The 20,469-nt window shown below is 35.8% G+C and overlaps 1 protein-coding gene across 1 annotated transcript in view; it reads right to left on the bottom strand.

Annotated features, from left to right (window-relative positions):
• LOC127881399 (multiple epidermal growth factor-like domains protein 6) overlaps positions 1–20,469 on the bottom strand; it is a 33,827-nt gene that overhangs the window by 12,200 nt on the left and 1,158 nt on the right. Inside the window, exons 2-11 of the mRNA XM_052429201.1 lie at positions 19,537–19,656; positions 18,444–18,554; positions 17,312–17,425; positions 16,736–16,894; positions 14,139–14,267; positions 13,676–13,810; positions 12,108–12,758; positions 10,965–11,765; positions 10,367–10,492; positions 9,788–9,943 (exon numbers count right to left, since the gene is read on the bottom strand). Coding sequence (XP_052285161.1) covers positions 9,788–9,943; positions 10,367–10,492; positions 10,965–11,765; positions 12,108–12,758; positions 13,676–13,810; positions 14,139–14,267; positions 16,736–16,894; positions 17,312–17,425; positions 18,444–18,554; positions 19,537–19,656 — 2,502 coding nt within the window. The remainder of the gene's footprint in view (positions 1–9,787; positions 9,944–10,366; positions 10,493–10,964; positions 11,766–12,107; positions 12,759–13,675; positions 13,811–14,138; positions 14,268–16,735; positions 16,895–17,311; positions 17,426–18,443; positions 18,555–19,536; positions 19,657–20,469) is intronic.

The raw sequence follows: 20,469 nt of genomic DNA, 5'->3' as shown, positions 1-20,469 counted from the left end.
TATATTGTTTTGAAGTGGTCTTCGAATTTATATGAACAAAAATTTGAAGCACTATTTTGGGGTTTCCCAGCGGACGTTGTTCGAATTAAAGTGAATTGGTATAACTTTCATGCCAGCAAAAGAAAGATCTACGAGGAAGCACATAAAAAAGGCTTCCAAGGATTCGAGCGGCGGATTCGAAGAGACAGATGAGGGAATTCCTGAACCAGAGGACGAGTTGGATACGGCAGATCCCGCAGGAACCTCAGCGACACCGACGAAATCGGAAGGGGTAAAACTTGAGATGACACCGGGTTAAGTGTGATTTCGGATGGGGTGCGTCTTTTGGATGGTGTTAGGAAAAATGGAAATGACGAAAAGAAAATATTAATAGATCAATTGGTGGATATGAAGTGGGAACGTTTGAGGGAACAAAAAGAACTGCAGATCTTGCGTAAACAAGTGCAGGAACGGGAAGCGCGTATACGGGATATGGAGAAGGACATCTCCAAAACAGTGACAAGCACGAACATTGTCAGTGAGTCAGGTGCAAGGAAGACGAAGTCGAGGTTGGCAGCGAATTTGGTAGGATCAGTGACACCCTCTACAACAGGGACCAGGCAGGGAAAGACGACAGTGTCAGCACCGGACGGGGAAACAGGTATGCCTTTGCTAGACATAAACTCTTTGAGGCAAATGCCGGGCTTAAGAAAAAAGGCAAGGAAAGAATTTTCAAAAATTGGGTTAGTTATGACTGATTCGTCCGACACAGGTTCCTCATCATATAGTTCATCAGAAGAAAGTAGTGACACTGACAGTGCGTCGGTAGGCTCAAGTGTGCATGATTGTGTTAGAAAGACAAAGAAAAATAAGAAACATAAAAATAAACTGGAATTACAGCTAAATCATCAGACTCTGTTAAAAATAAACACAGATATCCCCATGCACATCTGAGGTTTGACTTTGTAAGTAAGAACATTTCATTTGACAAAATGGAATTTAATCTTTTCATAGCGGGAGAATTAGAAATAATTACTTCTTCAAAACAGGGAAAAAAGAAAAGGAAGCTAGGTTACAATTGTTAAAGAAACTTATGTATCTAAGAAGTTCATATGAATTTGGGGACATTAAATCTTTATATGCTGCAATTTGAGAGAAATAGAGTTAGGTTGTGGTCGATGGGGAGACGATTTTCAATATGTGGAATCGGCTATTTTGGCAAAGCACAAAGTTCGTTATTTCAAAAATGAGTACGTACATTTGAGACCCAAGCCCACTTTTGATCTCCCTCAGGAAAAAGAGAGTACTTGTCATAATGAAGAGGTTAAGGTGTGGTTTTGTAGTAAGTTTCAGAGAAATAAATGCTCTCATACTTCATCTCATGCTGTAACAGCAAAAGGGGGTAAAACTCGATTTGCAAAACACATTTGTGCTACAGGTTGGCAGACAGATAAGAAAGAGTTAGCTCATCCCGAATGCTCGAGTGCCTGTCCTCATGCCAATTCGTGACTCTTTAGGAATTTAGGGGTTAAACAGGATAGGTTAATTTCAACTGAGTTAGTAGATATTTTTTTTGCCAGAATTTTGTAAGAAAAACATGATTAATTATTCGGATGGAAAAGCCTCTGTTAAAAATTGTCTTTATAGTCATAAAAGTAGCTGTAAAGTCTGTTCGGTTGTAAAAGAAAGGTTATCACATTAATTATATGAAAAAAATGAGGTTAGTCGCAAAGGTAAAGCTTCTGGGAAATATAATTTTGAGGGATGTAGAATTCCAGTAAATAAGCAGAAAGTTACAGAGTTTATGCATAGGATGCTCAGTGCCTATTGTGACCCTTTAGTATGCGATTTACTGAAGTTTGGTTTTGAAATTGAAATAGAGGATAAAGAGATTTTGTTAAATAAGTCTTTCAGTATAAATAATCATGTGGGAGCTCTTGACTTTCCGGCAAGACACATATGTTAAAATATTTACAGAAAGAGGCAGCACATGACGCTATCATTGGGCCTTTTGCTTCATGCCCTTTTGAAGAGGGAATGGTAATTTCACCTTTGAACACGGTTCCCAAATCAAATTCTGAGGAGAGAAGGGTTATACTAGATTAAAGTTTTCCAAAAGATGGGTCTGGCGTAAATGACTTTGTTTCCAAAGATACATATTTAAACAATAAGGTAGATCTAATCTATCCAAGGATTGATGATTTTGTAGCTTTAATTAAGGCTAAGGGACCAGGGTGGTTGATGTTTAAACTGGATCTGAGGCGAGCATATAGACATATTAGTATTTTCCCTTCTAGTTATAAATTGGTTGGTTTCACTTGGAAACATCACATTTTTTGATACTGTTTTGTCAATGGGTTTAAGATCATCAGCTCATATTTGTCAAAGGGTTACCAATGCATTTGCCTTTATGATGTTTAAGTTTGGGTTTTGTGTGTGTAATTATCTTGACGATTTTTGTGGGTTGAGAAAAAAGAAGTGGCTAATTTTGCATTCATGTTATTGAGGGAACTGTTCGTTAGAAGTGGTATTGAGGAGGCTTTAAAAAAAGCTTGTTCAACTTCAGAAGTAATGGTTTTCTTGGGTGTTTTATTCAATAGTCATACGATGACAATGGAGGTCACAAAGGAGAGACTTGAAGAGATTAAATTGTTGATAACTTCCTGGTTAGACAGAGAAAGGGCATCGTTGAAGGATATTCAGCAGTCATTAGGAAAGTTAAATTGTGTAGGGGCATGCGTTAGATCTAGCCGGATTTTTGTTAACCGGATTCTTAACTGGTTACGAGAAAGTTATGCGGACACTGGAAATTGTTTTATGATCCCAATTGAGGTTAGGAAAGATCTGAAGTGGTGGCATACATTTTTGCCTTTATTTCAGGGTAGAGCATTGATAGATTACAGAGACTGGTTACAATTAGATTCAGTATTCAGTTCGGATAGTTGCTTAACTGGTTATGGAGGTATTTGTGGAAATAATTTTTTTCATAGTACCTTTCCATGGTTTATTTTAAATAAAAAATTGAGTATTACTTGTTTGGAATTGCTTACAGTAGTAGTGTCTTTAAAGTTATGGAGTAAGGAATTAAAAGGAAAAAGGGTTATTATATTTTGTGATAATCAAGCAGTTTGTATAGTCATTAATTCATGGAAGGCGAAAAGTGTATTTTAACAGCAATGTTTACGTGAAATATGTTTCATTGCTGCTGTGAATGAGTTCCAGATCAGGGCTGAGCATCTTAGCTCAAATGACAATCGTATTTCAGATTGCCTATCAAGGTGGGATTTGGATTTGATGTATAGAAGGGAGTTTTTTTATAAGGTTTCTCATATCTCTCCTTTGGTGGATGTAAGCGTCTATGAAGATTTATTTAGATTACATGCTGACTGGTAGTTTAATTTGTTTCAGAGTCACAATTGGGAGTATTGAGAACGGACCTAACAAAATCCCTTAAGTCAGATTTTGCTGATGGAACAAACCAGAATTTGCGAATACAGTGGGAGTCTTTTATTTTATTCTGTCTATGTTTTAAACTGTGTTTTTACCGACGTCCACTGCAACTTTACAGTTGTACTGTGAATTTCTTAGTAGATCATTTAAGTCTATTGATAGTATAAGGAATTATGTCAGTGGAGTGAAAACAATGCATTTGTATATAGGTTATAATATAGATCACATTAATGGCTCTTTACTTTATTTATTATTAAGGAGTTTATCAAGATTAAATCCTTGGACTGTGAAACGTGCTGAACCTATGACACTAGATTTTATTACGTATATTTGTCATTTTAGATTTTTCCAACCCGGAAAATATTGTATATTGGTGTTTATTTCTATTCGCCTTTTTCTTATGTGCAAGAAAGTCTAATCAAGTACCAACTTCATCTTCTGATATTGAATCAGGAAAATTTTTAAGCACGGAGAATATTCAGTTTCATAAAGATTACATTTTAGTACATTTTAACAGGTCAAAGACTATTCAGTTTGGAGAAAGGGAGATAATTACTCCTTTACTGAGATTAGAAGATAAAAGGTTATGTCCAGTGGCAGCTTATGAACGCTTATTGGCATTACAGACATGTATTTTTTTACTTTGCCTCCCACAGCAAAGGTAAAACAGCTTGGATCGCCTACGACACGTTGTTTGTCGACGGGAAGCCAGTTCGGGACTAGGAATGCGAGGGGGGTGAGCTGCGCATACTATCATGGAATGTGCATGGGATTACTGAGGCAGCGTAGATTTTTCTAACCTTATATCTAACCTTATATCTAACCATGACATAATTTTTCAGTACGAAACGTGGACTTCTGACTCTAGCGACGTTGATATACCCGGATATAAATCTTTCAATTTCTTCAGAAAATTCCAAAATTGCAATGCGAAGCGCTCGAATGGTGGAACTGTTCTTTATATAAAGGATGCAATTTCTCACGGTGTTGAAATTATTAGGAACTATTTAGACACTGTTATATGGATTAAATTGGATAAGGATGTTTTTCATATTGACAAAGATGCTTATGTATGTGGTGTTTACGTATGGTGTGAAGATTCTCCAGCGTTCAATATTTTTAATGTTGATATATTTGATGTTTTAGAATCAGATTTTAATTTATACGACCCATTAGGATATGTTTATGTAGTTGGAGATTTTAATAGTCGCGTAGGCTCTAAATGTGATTATATTATTCATGATAGAATGACTAATTGTATTGATCATATCGATTATATTGCAGATGAACCACTGTACCGGGCCTCACCCGATAATATTGTAAACAACTATGGTGTTAAACTTATTGACCTTTGTCAATCAACCAGTACACGCATTCTTAACGGTAGATTTCCCGACACAGACAAGTTTACATTTATATCGCAACAAGGCGCGTCGTTAATTGACTATCGGCTCACAGAATAATGCAATTTTTCGCTTATTAATAGTTTTACGGTACAAGATCTTAACGTATATAGCGACCATACACCAATTATTTTTTCGATACATGTGAATTTTGATCATCCGAAAGAGATATATGAAAAGTATGTGAACATAAAATGGGATCTATCTAAACGGGATAAATTCAGAAGTGCTATTATTAGTCGACTTACCGAACTTAATAACTTGACCTTAAGTCATAGTAATAGCCTACAAAACAGGGAGTCTATAAATACACTGCTGAACTCTTTTACAGCAATTATGCGTGAAGTAGCCGATCCGTTGTTTTTGAACCATACTGTACATAAAAATGTTTCTTATAACGACGAAGCGCATGTTAAGAATGCGGACTGGTTCGATTATGAGTGTGCTCAATCAAAAAGTATATATTTATAAGCTCTGAACAATTTTAATAGGTGTAAAACATCAGAGAGAAGACTTTTACTTTGCGCACACAAAGCAAATTATAAATCTGTAATTAATAAAAAGAAACGATTATTTGAAAATAATAAACTTTGTGAATTAGAGAAATTAAAGCACACCAAACCTAGGGATTTTTGGAAGCATTTTAAACATAATAACAATAGAAAAAGTAACACAATTTCTAATGATGATTTTTATAACTATTTCTCGACCCTTAGTAATGAAATTTCACAATGTTCAAATGACGAGGCAGAGCAGTTTTGTCACTCACACAATTTTAATAACTGTGATGTCCCGTTCCCAGAGTTTGATAAACCTATCACCACTGACGAAATTTTAAATGCCGTTAGGTTTTTGAAATCACGTAAAGCATGTGTCTATGATAATTTGCTGAATGAGTATTTCATGGAAAGCGTGTATATTTTCGGATCTCATCTGTGTGATATATTTAATGCTATTTTAAACTCGGCGTATTTTCCTGATAAGTGGACCGAGGGGGTAATTGTGCCAATTCGCAAAAAGGGGGATACTGAAAATGGTACCAAGGTGTAATACTTGTAAGCTGTTTGTTTAAGCTATTTACCACTGTAATAGACAAGCGAATTGAATCTTTTTGTAATCAAAACAATATCATTTCGGACGCTCAGTTAGAATTTCGGAAAGGGAGATCAACCGTGGATGCCGTTTTTATACTTTTGTCAGTAATCCAAAATTATATTAAAGGGATCTTTTCACGCTTTGGTAAATTGACAAAATTGAAAAAAGTTGTTTCAGATTCGCAAATTTTCGTTTAAGTTATGATATTTGTGAGGAAACAGTAATACTGAACATTTACCATGGTCTAATATAGCCATTATATGCATCTTTTGACGATTTTAAAACCTAAAAATTATAAAGCGTTGCAACGCGAAACGATTGAATAATTTGGAGAGTTCTGTTTTTGTCGTTAAATTTTGTGAAACTACGAAGATTGCTTATATAAGGTATAAAATACTTTGAGTACATGTACTCGGCGGAATAGCTCAGTAGGCTAAAACGTTTTTACTTCAGGACTCTGGCAGGACTCCAGGGGTCAGTGGTTCAAAACCTGGTCCGGGCAATGTTCTTTTCCTTTTTTTAATTTTATTCTTGATTTTTTACTGGAGCTTTTACGCTCCAATGTTTACATTTATCGATATAAAGCATTTAATGAATAAGTTAAAAAATGCCAAAATCTGTGAAAAGGCCCCTTTAATCATAATAAACGTCTTTATGTTATTTTTGTGGACATGTTTAAATGCTTTGACTCAATTTATCGAAATGTCCTTTGGCTGAAAATGTACAGATCAGGAATCCAAGGTAAATTATTAAGAATCATACGTGATATATATAATAAAGTAAAATAATGTGTAAAATCATGTAACACCTTTTCCGATTTTTTTGAATATGCAGTTGGTTTAAGGCAGGGGGAGGTAATCTCGCCGATCTTGTTTTCATTCTTTGTTAATGACCTTGAACTTTATTTGCAAAATGAACCTACTTCGGGATTATTATTTGACGATATTGTGTTAATGCTTTTACTTTTTTGCAGACGATATTGCGATGTTTGCGAAATCGCCAGATGAATTGCAAACCAATTTTAATCTTTTGCACTCTTATCGTAAAACATGGGGACTTACTGTCAACACAGACAAAACTAAAATTATGGTTTTCAGGAAGAGGGGCAGACTATTGTCAAATGAAAAATGGAATTTGATGGCAAAGAATAAACTGTTGTAGACGATTTTAATTATCTTGGCACTGTTTTCAACTACACAGGTAGTTTTAAGCTGAATCAAGAATATTTAGCAGGTAAAGCAAATAAGGCATTAAACGTACTATTGCAACATTGTAAAAAGAACAATCTAAAGACAAAGATACTGTGTCCATTTTTCGATATATTTGTTGGCTCCATACTTAAATATTCATCAAAGGTATGGAGATTTACGCAATCAAAAGAAGTAGAGAGAATACATCTAAAATTTTCAAATGTATTTTAAAACTTAAAGCTAATACATCTAATGCGGGCGTATATGGGGAGTTAGGTCGATACACTCTGTTCATTACAGGGTATACACAATTATTAAATACCGGAGTAAAATTATACATACAGATAATATTATTATTAAAAAGGTTTACGAGCAGGCCAAAGCAGATTGTAAGGCTGGCTTACAAAATTGGGTATATAATGTTAAGTTATTGCTAAGCAATCATGGTTTCTCTTATATTTTTGAAGACGCTGAAAATGTCGATTTTAAATCATTTATTTGTATTTTTAAACAACGTATCATTGACAATTTTATTCAGGAATGGTCCCAGAGCATGCAGACAAACCATGTTCTTACTACTTATGTACATTTCAAAAAACAATTTGCATTACGAATCATACCTCGATTTACTACCTAGCAGCCTAAGAATGTTTTTCTGTAGGCTAAGACTATCGGTTCACCCACTAAGAATACAAACCGGTAGATATGGTAGAAATAGAATTGCTAGGGATCAGCGTTATTGTTTATTTTGTAATTCACATGATATTGAAGATGAATATTTTATGCTTATATGTCCAATTTTTAGAGGAGATACGCAAAAAATATGTACCAAAGTATAAATACCAACGCCCATCGATGTTTAAATTTTTGGAAATGTTGGGCATTGATAACAAAACCAAATTAATTAAAATTTCTTTTTTTATTAAATACGCATTAAATAAAAGAAACTCATTGTTAAATGTAAGTTCATCCTCGTAAAACAAGGACACATACTTTAACAGTTTGAATAACATAATATGTATGTATATCACAATCAAATGTAATAAGTTTTATAATAAAGACCAGGAATACCGTATATACAGGTAAACTGTAGTTACTGAAAATATATGAAAATATATGATTACCGTGACATGAATGTTCTTAATTATGCTTTGTTTGTTTTGCTATATTGACGATGTACATTGTGCAAGTCATAATAAAACATATGTTCTGTTATGTTCTGTTCCTAATGGTTTGGTCATTACATACTATTTATTTCAAAAGAAATTAAGAAAATGTATTACTGAAATAGGTTTAGATGCTGATAAGTTTTCAACACATTCTTTTAGAAGGGGCTTGAAGAGAGTGTATGTTATTCCTTAAGATCTTTGCACTTGTGATGCCAGCATCACTATTGTCTACGTTATTCCTTCAGATCTTTGCGCTTGTGATGGCAGCATCACTATTGACTATGTTATTCCTTCAGATCTTTGCACTTGTGATGGCAGCATCACTATTGACTTTTGGTAGTATTAGGTTCATTGATGTTCAAATCTAAATTGTTATGAAGAAAATTTATATTGTAACATACATGATTTCGTATATATTTCAGTTTTTTCTGAGGATGTAAAGCAGTTATGTAAGTGAGAATTCATTTATAAATATGTTTAGTTTGCATTGTGATGTCATTTAATTTGCTTGCATGTACGTTGTCTTTTATTTTGCCAATGTTTTGTTTGGCGGGTTTTTGGCGGAATTGATTTATTTAAGCTATTGAGCTTATTCATTTCATTGTTTAAATTGATTTGATTTAAAATTAGTGTCATTTTTTTTTAATGTCTTGGATATTTGAGTTTGTAAGTTTTATTGATCTTTTATTATTTATTTGATCAATTTGATTTAATTTGAAATAAAGGTCATTTGTATGAAAAATTATTGTCTATTTGTAATTGAAAGTTCTATTGATCCTTAATTTTATGATCGTGTCACATCTTCTGAACTAATAAATATTAAATTCATTCGAGTTTGTGTTCTTGTTTTAACTGAGTCTCGAAAATATGAGATAATTTGTATGAGATCAACACTGAATTGGGACATGAATGGACATACTAACACCATTCTGAGAAAAAGATTGCTTCCAACTATACATTATATAAAATTTTATGATCGACCAACACACAGTGTTGAATAACCGGTGGTTACAGGTGAAACACTTTGTGATGCATCTTTGTTGGAGTGTTAGAGGTGTGAGAGTAGTATGGGGACTTCCGGTAGAGAACTGATCAGATAAAGGGTACATTTGTAGACTCGGGGTCGGCTAGACCAGGTGATTAACGTCACTTACCAAAACCCGAAAGTGAGGTGACAATATAAAATGAGAGCATGCATTGTACATTTCTAAAGCACTGTGCATAAAGTGTCGTCCCAGATAAGCCTCTGCAATCCGCACAGGCTAATCAGGGACGACACTTCCTGCTTTTATGGTTTGTTTCGTTTTAATAAAGTCTCTTCTTGGCGAATTACAATTTAAGCGGAGATGGTCTTCCTTGATTAGCCTGTGCGGACTGCGCAGGCTAATATGGGACGACATTTTACGCACTTTAATTAAGTGGAATAATCTCATATATGCACAAACAGAAATGATACGATAAGTGAAAAAACCTGAAGGTCTAATTTCTGTTTTTCACGTACCATAACAAGTGCCCGTGTCTTTACGGTCCCAGTGTCCATGTACACAGACGCAGGAAGTGACGCGCAGGTTCCCGTGCAGGTTGCCGCAGATACTGTTGTTGTCTAGACGACGACACTGCTCCTGGAATGAGCAGATGTCTAGGAGCTTTCGGGGCTCTGAAAATTGAAATGTTCAAGGATTTTTCTTACCATTTTGAAAATATGAATTAAACCAGTTAAATTCAGAATTCACTTTCGATTGGAAAATTGTATTATTAATTGGTGCGTGATAATTACATTATTATTGATAAAACTCAAGGAAAAATAGAACATGTTCATAATAAGCATGTCAGCTAAATGGATATTTCAACTTTAAACTCTGTATTGCTTCACTAAGCAGCTCTATGTCCAAAACGCAAAAAGTCAAACTAGCTCTTGGTAAATTTTAGGACTACGACACACGACAGTCCTTTGGACAGCTTAACACGCGGCAATTCTCTACATCTTGAAGTTTATGCATTTAACGTGATGACCGAAGATATTGGAAAACTCATAGAAGAATTGGAGAAGGAAATTAATCGAAACTAAGAAAGGACTTACTCTGCGCACATTTGGTCGAGTCCGGATGTAGCTCGAACCCTTGTTCACAGGCGCATGTGCCGTTGTAACATCGGCTCCGAAGGATTGGGCAATCGATGTCTTTCGAACATGCGTCTCCATTAATCCCTAATTTGATAGACTCAAAATATGATTGCACGTTTGAAACGAACTGTAATGCTGTAACATTAAAGCATGGAATCTTAAAGCCTGCAAATCGTCTGAAAAAGTGTTTTTAGGATATTTTTCACAAATCGTACTTTATAGTTAAACGCATGGGAAAAATAAGATTTTATTATCTACAGATATGAACGTTGAAAACTTATTCTTCATAGCAAGTTTTCATCGGACTTACGTAAAATTAAGCCACTGATATGCAGTGTAATTATTTTCTTCAGTATGTACTGAGGCCAATCAAAGTCCTTGCACTTATAAGAATCCATAATCATTTCATATGCTTTACACGTGTGTAGAAAAATAGAGAAAATGCTACCCGAAGATGCTTTAAGAACTAATAAATATTAAATATGATCTCGAAATCAATGAAATTATTAATTTCTAGGTATTTTTGTGTCGTAAAGATAATTATAAAGCCACCTACGTTTTCTGCATTCTGTTAGATTGTTGACCGCCATGTATCCAATGTCGCAAACACACTCCCCCTTTTCACAGGTACTCCAGGGTACTGCATTCTTGCAGTCGAGGATAGTCTTGCAATTTCGGTCACCGATTTTAAACTTCGTACAAGTTCGGTTGTCGGCGAACGGGTAGAATCCCGCGGAGCATAAGCATTGTTTGCTAGTGCAAATACTGTTTGGGATCACCGCGGAACAATCGTTAGTATTCTGGCACGTTCTATCGAAAATCTTTCGCATGAGACACATGGTTTTCTGGTCGCTTGGAAGATAACCTAACGCGCACGCGCACGCGCCTGTATTGCAGTAGCTTCCGTTCAAAACGCTATCACAGTCCGCGTTGCGCTGACATGTGTCCCCGATGGCGTTCCGTATACACTGAGACACGGGGGAGAGTGACGTCCTAAATCCAACGTCGCATTTACATGTTCCGTTCTCACAGACGCTTCCGTTCACTGACATGAAACAATCGTCATCGACATCACACACGTCACCGATGTGACGTCTACTGCACGCGGATGCGTTCATGTCTTGTATGTACCCAACGTCGCAGCGACAAGTTCCGTTCCAACATGACGTGTGTTTAACAGCGTCAAAACAGTCGGAGTCAATTCCACAGATGTCGAATATATTTCGCACCTCGCATTCATTGTTATTGTTCGCTGCCTTCATACCAGATTTGCAGATGCAGGAACGATTCGAGCAAATACTGTCCAGCACAGCATTAAAGCAGTCGGAATCCTCTTCACATGTCATGTTCAGTCTACCTGAAATAAGAATTGTTGGTGTCAAAATAATATTAAAATTGGAAATCGTCACATTTTTTACGTCCGTAAAAATGTGGGTCGGGGTTGGGGTGAAGATACATGCGCATATTTTAAGTCTGTATTTTACCAATGCAATACATGTTGACTATTGTTACAGAAAACGTTCGTGTTTGGTTGTTTGAAGCTCAACCAGTAACAACCTTACGAATACACAACACTAGCAGACCCTTGTGTTCACATTCAACATTCAATATCAACGAAGTAATTTTTTGTTCTTTGACTCTTTTTATATCCGGTTGATAGTTGTTTATGATTATTATTTAGAGAGCAATTTCTACTTACGTTTTACACATTCTGAATTGTTACTATCGGCTAGGTATCCGGACTCACAAGTACAAGTTTCGTTGCATTCGCCGTTCCCGACGAGCCGACAGTCTTCGTCGGCATTGCACGGATCACCGACCGCCCTAGGCACGCATGCGCTTCCGGAAGTCGCTGATTTGTAGCCCGGATGACACGAGCACGTGCCGTTGAGGCATATCGATTTGGAAACGAAAGATTCGCAGTCCGTATCTCCTTCACATGTGTCCGAAATTTTCCGAGGACGACATTCATTTGCTTCAACATCTGCGAGTAAGTTTGAATCGCACTCACATGAACTATTAGAACATACTGAGTAATTTATCGCTGTCAAGCAATCAATTTGATTGTCGCAATCATCGAACAATCGTCTGCGAACGCAGGCGTTTCCGGTGTCATTCAACCGATATCCTACCACGCAAGAGCAATTACCACGTGCGCACTCAGCGTTGTTTAGGTCGGCACAGTCGCTTGCGTCGCTGCACGCATCGCCATATTGAATGATGTCACACAAACCATTGGAAATGTTGTGCTTATATCCGCTAACACATTTGCATGCATGGTTAACACAATCACTATGTTCGGTAAAATTGCGACAGTCTGTTGAATTTGTACACACATCACCAATACGTCCTGAAAATGAATGAACAAGATCACGAATATACTAGTTCTTCTTGAGTGCGTTGAGGTTTGAGTCGCGTTCTGAGAAAACTTGACAAAATGCATGTGCGTAAAGTGTCGTCCCAGATTAGCCTGTGCAGTTCGCACAGGCTAATCAGGGACGACACTTTCCGATTTTATGACATTTTTCGTTTAAATGTAGTCTCTTCTTAGCAAAAATCCAATTTAGGCAAAAAGTGGACTCCCTGATTACCCTGTGCGGACTGCACAGGCTTATCTGGGACGACACTTTACGCAAATGCATGATGCCCAGTTATTCTTGAATGCGTTGAGATTTTATCAGTTCCTACGTACAGCCTACAGCGACACGGAGGGTCTTTAGCAAGAGTTGGATGATTGCAACTAACAAATATACAGACACTATCAATCATTGTACGTTATTAACGTTTTTCCTAACAAAGATACCTGCTTTTGAAAAGCCTACTTGTCACACGTGATAGATACACGGAACTTGTTTAATTAATTAATTAATTAATACTCAGGTAAAAGTTATTAAACGCCAACGAGGCTGTTATTCATAAAGCTCCTTAGAAAACCTTTAAATAAATATTGCTCACAGGATAAATAATCTACCTTTGTGTAAGCGGAAAATATATTTCTTATAAAAACGAGATCTGAAGTACTACTTAAGTTAAAAGCTTCGTAAGGAATAACAGCCGCGATGGTGTTGTCAGTATTATTACAAACATACGACACTTTCAGAAATTCATGTTTAAGTTGCTAAATCGCGTTTATGTCTTGTTGCAAATATAAACATCAATACACACAAAAAGCAAGCAAGTAAAAAATGAATTTGCGCAGTTTTATTTCCGTACGCAGCTTTGCAAATATGGGTCGTGCCTTTCGCGAGACGTTGTCTGGTTCCTTACTTGGCTCACACTGGCTCGAGTTGTCCCGCCGGAAGTACGCAGGCGGACAGACGCATGCGCCCGCCTCGGAGCAGACACTGCTGGTGTTGGTGGCGGCGCAGTCGGCGCTTGATTGACAAGCGTCGCCGAGGTACGCTGCAACACAATTGCATAATAGTCGGTTTAATGTTTACACAGTTGAAGAAGTAATACACGCGGCTTGAAATCAAGGAAATTCGTTTTCCTTTTTTGCTGAAGATCACGCAATTTATTGTGTATTTAGTTTACTACAGTCATAAACACTTTTTTCGACCTTAATATATGTGAACCATCACATGTACTACGAAACTCGTTGCATCGATTGATTGTGAAAACAGCTCCACGTCTTACAGAGGAATATACAATAAAGATGAATGGTCACCTAACAGCCAGTGCGTTTTGAGATGGTGTCTGTTCAAAACACAAAGGTACGTTGATACTTTACCGGGTTTGCACATGTTGTTCAGACTTGGCAGACGATCTGTTAGACACGCGCATGCGCCGTCCAGACACTGCGAGTTCGGTATCACCAGTGCACATGCGTGGTCCGAGTCACATCCGTCACCCAAGACTCCTTTAGTTAGATAAAAATAATTGTATATGTATATGTTATAATAAGACGAACATATTTTGTTTCATCCATGATTGTATAGAAAATACCCAGCAAACACCCGACGTTGAATAAACGTCGAATATTGATTGAATTTCGGTCGCGACGTCGGCAACCAAAATACAACGTTGATTCAACGTTAGAATGGCGACGTTTAAACAACGTCGGGAAAAGACGTCTATACGACGTTGTTTTTGGTCATAAAATAACTATGTTGAAGAAATGTCTACCCAACTGTCATGTAACGTTCAAATAACGTTACGCTTTATAGGTTATGATCTCACAGAACGTTCCCAGAACGTTTTCAAAACGTTGTAACAAAAATCAAAATATCAGTTTTCGTAACTTGTGTTGTGAATGCTATCGGGAAACCAAATTTTAACGTTACATTCCTTGCAGAACGTTATAAGAACGTGTAAAAATCACACAATATAAACATGTACATTAAATATGTTTTCATAAAGGATTTGACGTTTTTTGTTGTTGTTTTTACAAAATACGCTTATAAGTAGATCCGAATTCACCGTTAATTGAAAAAGAAATAAAATTTAAAATGTTATCTTAACCTCAATTATTACTTTTATTAAATTATAAAATTGAAATATATAATTATGTAAAATGTAGTTTATAAAAAGTGTTTGTTGGGCATGACATGATTAAAATAATGATCGTGTAGGTTAATTTCAAATTTAGTTATGAATTGATACAGTCATAAAATACATTATCAAATTTAAAGATGTTATAATGCTTGATTATTTTACCATGTATGATAAAAAATTCGGTTTCATATATGTGTATATATGTTCAAGATGACGCATATATGTGTGTTTTATCGGTGTTATTCATGCAGTAAATGTATGTCTTGTCATTTTTTCTCCGTTTTATTTAAAGGGGCCTTTTCACAGATTTTGGCATGTTTTGAAGTTTGTCATTAAATGCTTTATATTGATTAATGTAAACATTTAATTTTAAAAACTCCAGTAAAAAATCAAAAATAAAATTTAAAAAAGGAAAAAAAAGTAGCCCGCAGCACGTCTCGAACCAGTGACCCCCCAGAATCCTGAAGTAAAAACGCATTAGCCAACTGAGCTTTCCTGCCAAGCTTACATAACAAGCTTATTTTATACTTTATATAAGCAATTTTCGTAGTTTCACAAATTTAAACGACAACAACAGAACTCTCCAAATTATTCAATCGTTTCGCGTTGTAACGCTTTATAATTTTTAGGTTTTTAAATTGTCAAAAGATGCATATAATGGCTATATTAGACCATGGAAAATGTTCAGTAATACTGTTTCCTCACAAATATCATAACTAAACCGAAAATTTGCGAATCTGAAACAACTTTTTTCAATTTTGTCAATTTACCAAACCGTGAAAAGATCCCTTTAAAAAAAGAACAGTCGGTCATTCTGATATTTTTTTGTACTTCCAGGACTACTGGGAAGACACCCGAAGAGATCCGGATTCAAGACAAAAAAGAACAACAATGCGATGATATGTATTTGTATAAATTACATTCATGCAATAGACTTGTGTAGAATAAAGATGTGTTGGTTTTTAACCTCAATATTAAAATTAGATTTAGGTTCGTTTTAGGTTAAATGATAACGTTATTCCGCAACGCTTCGGGAACGTTAAGCGAACCATACATTTTAACGTTGCAAAGTTGAATTTTGGGTGCAAAGTGGTTGAAGTTTGGTTGCAAAGTGGTTGTAAAATGGATGGATTTTGGTCGAAAAATGGTTAAATTTTGGTTGTAACATGACGTTGAATCAACGTCATAAAATGACGTCTTAAAAAACTTTCATTTACAACCAAAACTCAACCGTCATTCAACGTCAGGGTACAACGTCTTTTCAACGTCTATTAAACGTCATATGTTTGCTGGGTATCATTTACTTAATAATAATTGATTTAGTAAACTTGAAAACCTAATTCGTAAAAATAATACAGAACACGGAACAGTATTATATTAGTAAATATTGGTATTATAGTTAGAACTTTCTTTCTCCGCAGTTGGTTATCTTAAGACTGGTCTAGGCTGGCGTACAATTTGGTTTTCAAAGTTCAGGAATAAGTATATGGTTTAAGCTTTATCTTTTTTAAATATATATTTATTTACACATTTTATTGAAACGGACTACAAAGTGTAGCATGATAAATAAAGCATATTTGTTAATAAGTAAAATAATATATAAACTGCACATAACCATTCAACAAGCGAGTGGCTGACGTCAAACACTATAGAAGGAAACGAACATCTCATGCGCATGTGTAAATTATCACGAGCTCACAATTAATGTGAGCATTAGATAATGAAAACCTTTCCATATCATAAATGCAATATTTGCTTTGTCGCTACCGTTTCCCGCCGTTTATCCACTTGTATTTAACGTACATGTTGCAAACATTATATCCGTCCACTTACTTGGAACGCAGCGTTTCTGTCTCTGCACCGCCGCCATCTTGTACCCCACGCCGCACGAGCACGTGTTGTTCAAACAGACGGAGTTGTTTAAGAATCGTTCGCACGTGCAGTTTCCGTCGCACTCCTCGCCCTCCCCGCACGTGCTTCCTATTACCTTCACTATCAGTAGACAAATGATGGACAGAGAGCTTACACGGCTATTTTTATTAGCAAACAAATTCTAACACTACTGGTTTCAATACTGATATGTATGCTGTTTACACAGCAGCTGTGTTACATTCACTTTTCCATGTGTTATCCATGTACGCTCTTAGAAAAGGGAGCTTCATGTATGCCATCAAGTGTCGTCAAAGATTGAACAGGCTAAACAGGGACAACACTTTACGCATGAACTGGATTTTCTCTAGACTTCCTTAAAACGAAAAATTCCACAACAGCGATAAGTGTCTTCACTGATTAGCCTGTGCGGAAGGCTTATGTGGAACGACAATTTACGCACATGTATGAAGCCTCGTTTTTCAACAGCGAGGCTCAAATAAAGGCGATTTCGTATAGAATACGCAAAATTATACTAACGTTCGTCGGACGCGTCGGGACAGTCGCTTACGTCGTCATACAAATTGATGACGTCAATGCACGTCTTTGAAGAACTGGAGCACGTGAATTGGGGAAACGGACATGGGTCTCCCACTGAAAGATAGTAATTTTGTAAAGGGGCCTTTTCACAGATGTTGGCATGTGTTGAAGTTTGTCATTAAATGCTTTATATTGATAAATGTAAACATTGGATACAAAAAGCTCTAGTAAAAAATCAAGAATAAAATAAAAAAACGAAAAAAGGTAACCCTCAGTAGGGCTCGAACCACTGACCCCCTGCAGTCCTGGAGTAGAAAATCTACCACTTAGACCACTCGGCCATTCTTCCGAATACAAGTCTGACGCATTTTATACTTTATATAAGCAATCCTCGTAGTTTCACAAAATATAACGACAACAACAGAACTTTCCAAATTATTAATTCGTTTCGCGTTGCAACGCTTTATAATTTTCGGGCTTTTAAATCGTCAAAAATGCATACAATGGCTATTTAAGAGCATGGTAAATGTTCAGTATTACTGTTTCCTCACAAATATCATAACTTAAACGAAAATGTGCGAATCTGAAACAACTTTTTTGAATTTTGTCAATTTACCCAAACGTGAAAAGGCCCCTTTAATAATGTAATGATGATGATGATGATGATGATGATGATGATGATGATGATGATGATGATGATGATGATGATGATGATGATGATGATTGATGATGATGATGATAATAATAATAATAATAATACTTATAATAATATCATTCATTCTTTTTAAGTTAACAGCGTATTTTAAACGCTGTGTTACTAATACGTAAATTGTTGATGAATTTATCGCGTATCGATTCGTGATATTCCATCAATTAACATATATATATATATATATTTACAAATTTATGGTCAGGGCTGTTTCCCATGTCTGAATAAAATGGACGCCTTAATTTCCGAATCGACTTAGACAAAAAAAATTGCCAACATTTAAAAAAGTATTTAAATCCCCAAGAAACTTTCCATCATGTTTCTTCGCACATTCATTTTTTACACAAAGTTCATGTTTCGACTCATTGTCATCTTCCAAAATTATAACGTGTTGATGATGATGATATTTTCTTGACATTTGACCTTCGTCCGAATTATCTCCGCAGTCATTGACGCCGTCAAAGAACTTCTTCCTGGGTATACACCTTCCGTCTGCGCAGTTTATCTCCATGGGGCCACATATGAAGCGGAAATCTGGAGCATGCGATGTAGAAACGTGTTTGAGAGATTAGTATTATATAGGAGAACGAAACATTTTAATTAAGTACAATGTACCCATTCTATTCTATATTGTAATGCAGTTTACATACTGTAGTGAAGATACGTCCATAAGCATTGACAAGTATTAACCCTGTAACACTTAGATACGTATTTAACCCTTTACCACTTAGATACGTATTTAACCCTTTGTCACTTAGATATGTATTTAACCCTTTACCACTTAGATACGTATTTAACCCATTACCACTTAGATATGTATTTAATTACACAATTGTTTATTTAGTACCCTATATTCACTGTTTGACAGTTTAAACTCAAGGCCAAAGTCGATAGAATCCAAAAGGTAAGGCATTTTTAAAACTAATAAAATGTTAATATTTTCAAATTGGCTTTAAGATAGCAATTGTGAACAATCGTGCTTTGAAAATTTACTGCTATTTATCTTCCCTTCGTGATTCGTTATGTCGAATGGTAACAAGACGGAACTCTGATCATGAATAAAGTCTACATGAATAAAAAATGCCTTCGAAATGTTAATTAGAACATTATTGACAAATATTTCGCCAACATAAATAAATAAAATATATTATTAAATACATATATAGAAGATATACGTGCTAACATCTTATATATTATTACCCCGGTAAGTCTGTATTGGTAAGTTATTAATTTTATAAATGTATTTGAAAAAAAGCTTGTGCTGTATATGAATGTATTTAAACATCCCTCTATTTATGCACTTTTATAGCAAGCGTATAAGTACAAGAACACAGCGAATGCAAGAAAGTCATATTTTGCTCGTTACTATGTTATACATCTATATAAATCTATTTTTCTTATTTGCCGGCTGAAATGTTAACATAAATATAACAATGCATATATAGGTTGATGAACTGTCGATATTATGTTAGGCTGTTTAATATAATTTTTTACTGTACACAATTTATTTTTGTACCCTCCGGTTCGTCGTATTTTCCGTCGGGACAGTCTTTCCTCCCGTCGAACACTTTGGTGACAGGCACACACGAACCGTCTATACAACGAATTTCGTCCTTTTTGCAAATGCTTATAACGCCTGAAGAAAATATAAAGATTTATGAAAGTTCATCTGTGTTGAATTCTGTACCGTTAGTTTTTAATAGTGTTATTAAATACTGGATTTTTTTCTTAGTTTGCAGTTTGATTGAATCGAAACACCAAAGTATTAGTTAAACATTGTGTGAGTAGATCCAGAAAGTGACGTCATAAGGAAAAATCGTGATCTCACTCAAAAACAACTTAAACGCATTCGGCGCTTTGATTACATATCACGATGTATAAATGAATAATTCCTTTGATTTATCACGAAGTAAACTATGAGCAGACGAGTACATTGCGATTATGTATTACTTACCAGCCTGATTACCTTGCGTTCTCCACGAATTCCCAATCCCGTTTTCTTAGCGATTAAGACGTGATTAATTACCCACACAATGGACTATGCTTTGGCTTTCATTCAAGACAGTTTATTTACATTCAAAGAAAATTCCTATGTAGATGAGCTTTAACGTGTGTATTATGATGAACGCGTGTATGTAAAGTGTAGTTAAAACGGGAATGTATTTCTCAGACATTTCGATGAAAACATATACAGGCATAATTTAACCTCGCTTATTTCCTGTGTGTAAAGTGCAGTCCCAGATTAGCCTGTAAAGTGCAGTCCCAGATTAGCCTGTAAAGTGCAGTCCCAGATTAGCCTGTAAAGTGCAGTCCCAGATTAGCCTGTAAAGTGCAGTCCCAGATTAGCCTGTAAAGTGCAGTCCCAGATTAGCCTGTAAAGTGCAGTCCCAGATTAGCCTGTAAAGTGCAGTCCCAGATTAGCCTGTAAGTGCAGTCCCAGATTAGCCTG

The sequence above is a fragment of the Dreissena polymorpha genome, chromosome 5 (assembly GCF_020536995.1).
Source record: "Dreissena polymorpha isolate Duluth1 chromosome 5, UMN_Dpol_1.0, whole genome shotgun sequence".
In the NCBI taxonomy this organism is placed as follows: Eukaryota; Metazoa; Mollusca; class Bivalvia; order Myida; family Dreissenidae; genus Dreissena; species Dreissena polymorpha.
Note: the sequence above shows the minus strand (reverse complement) of the source record. Positions and strands in the feature narration are given on the sequence as shown.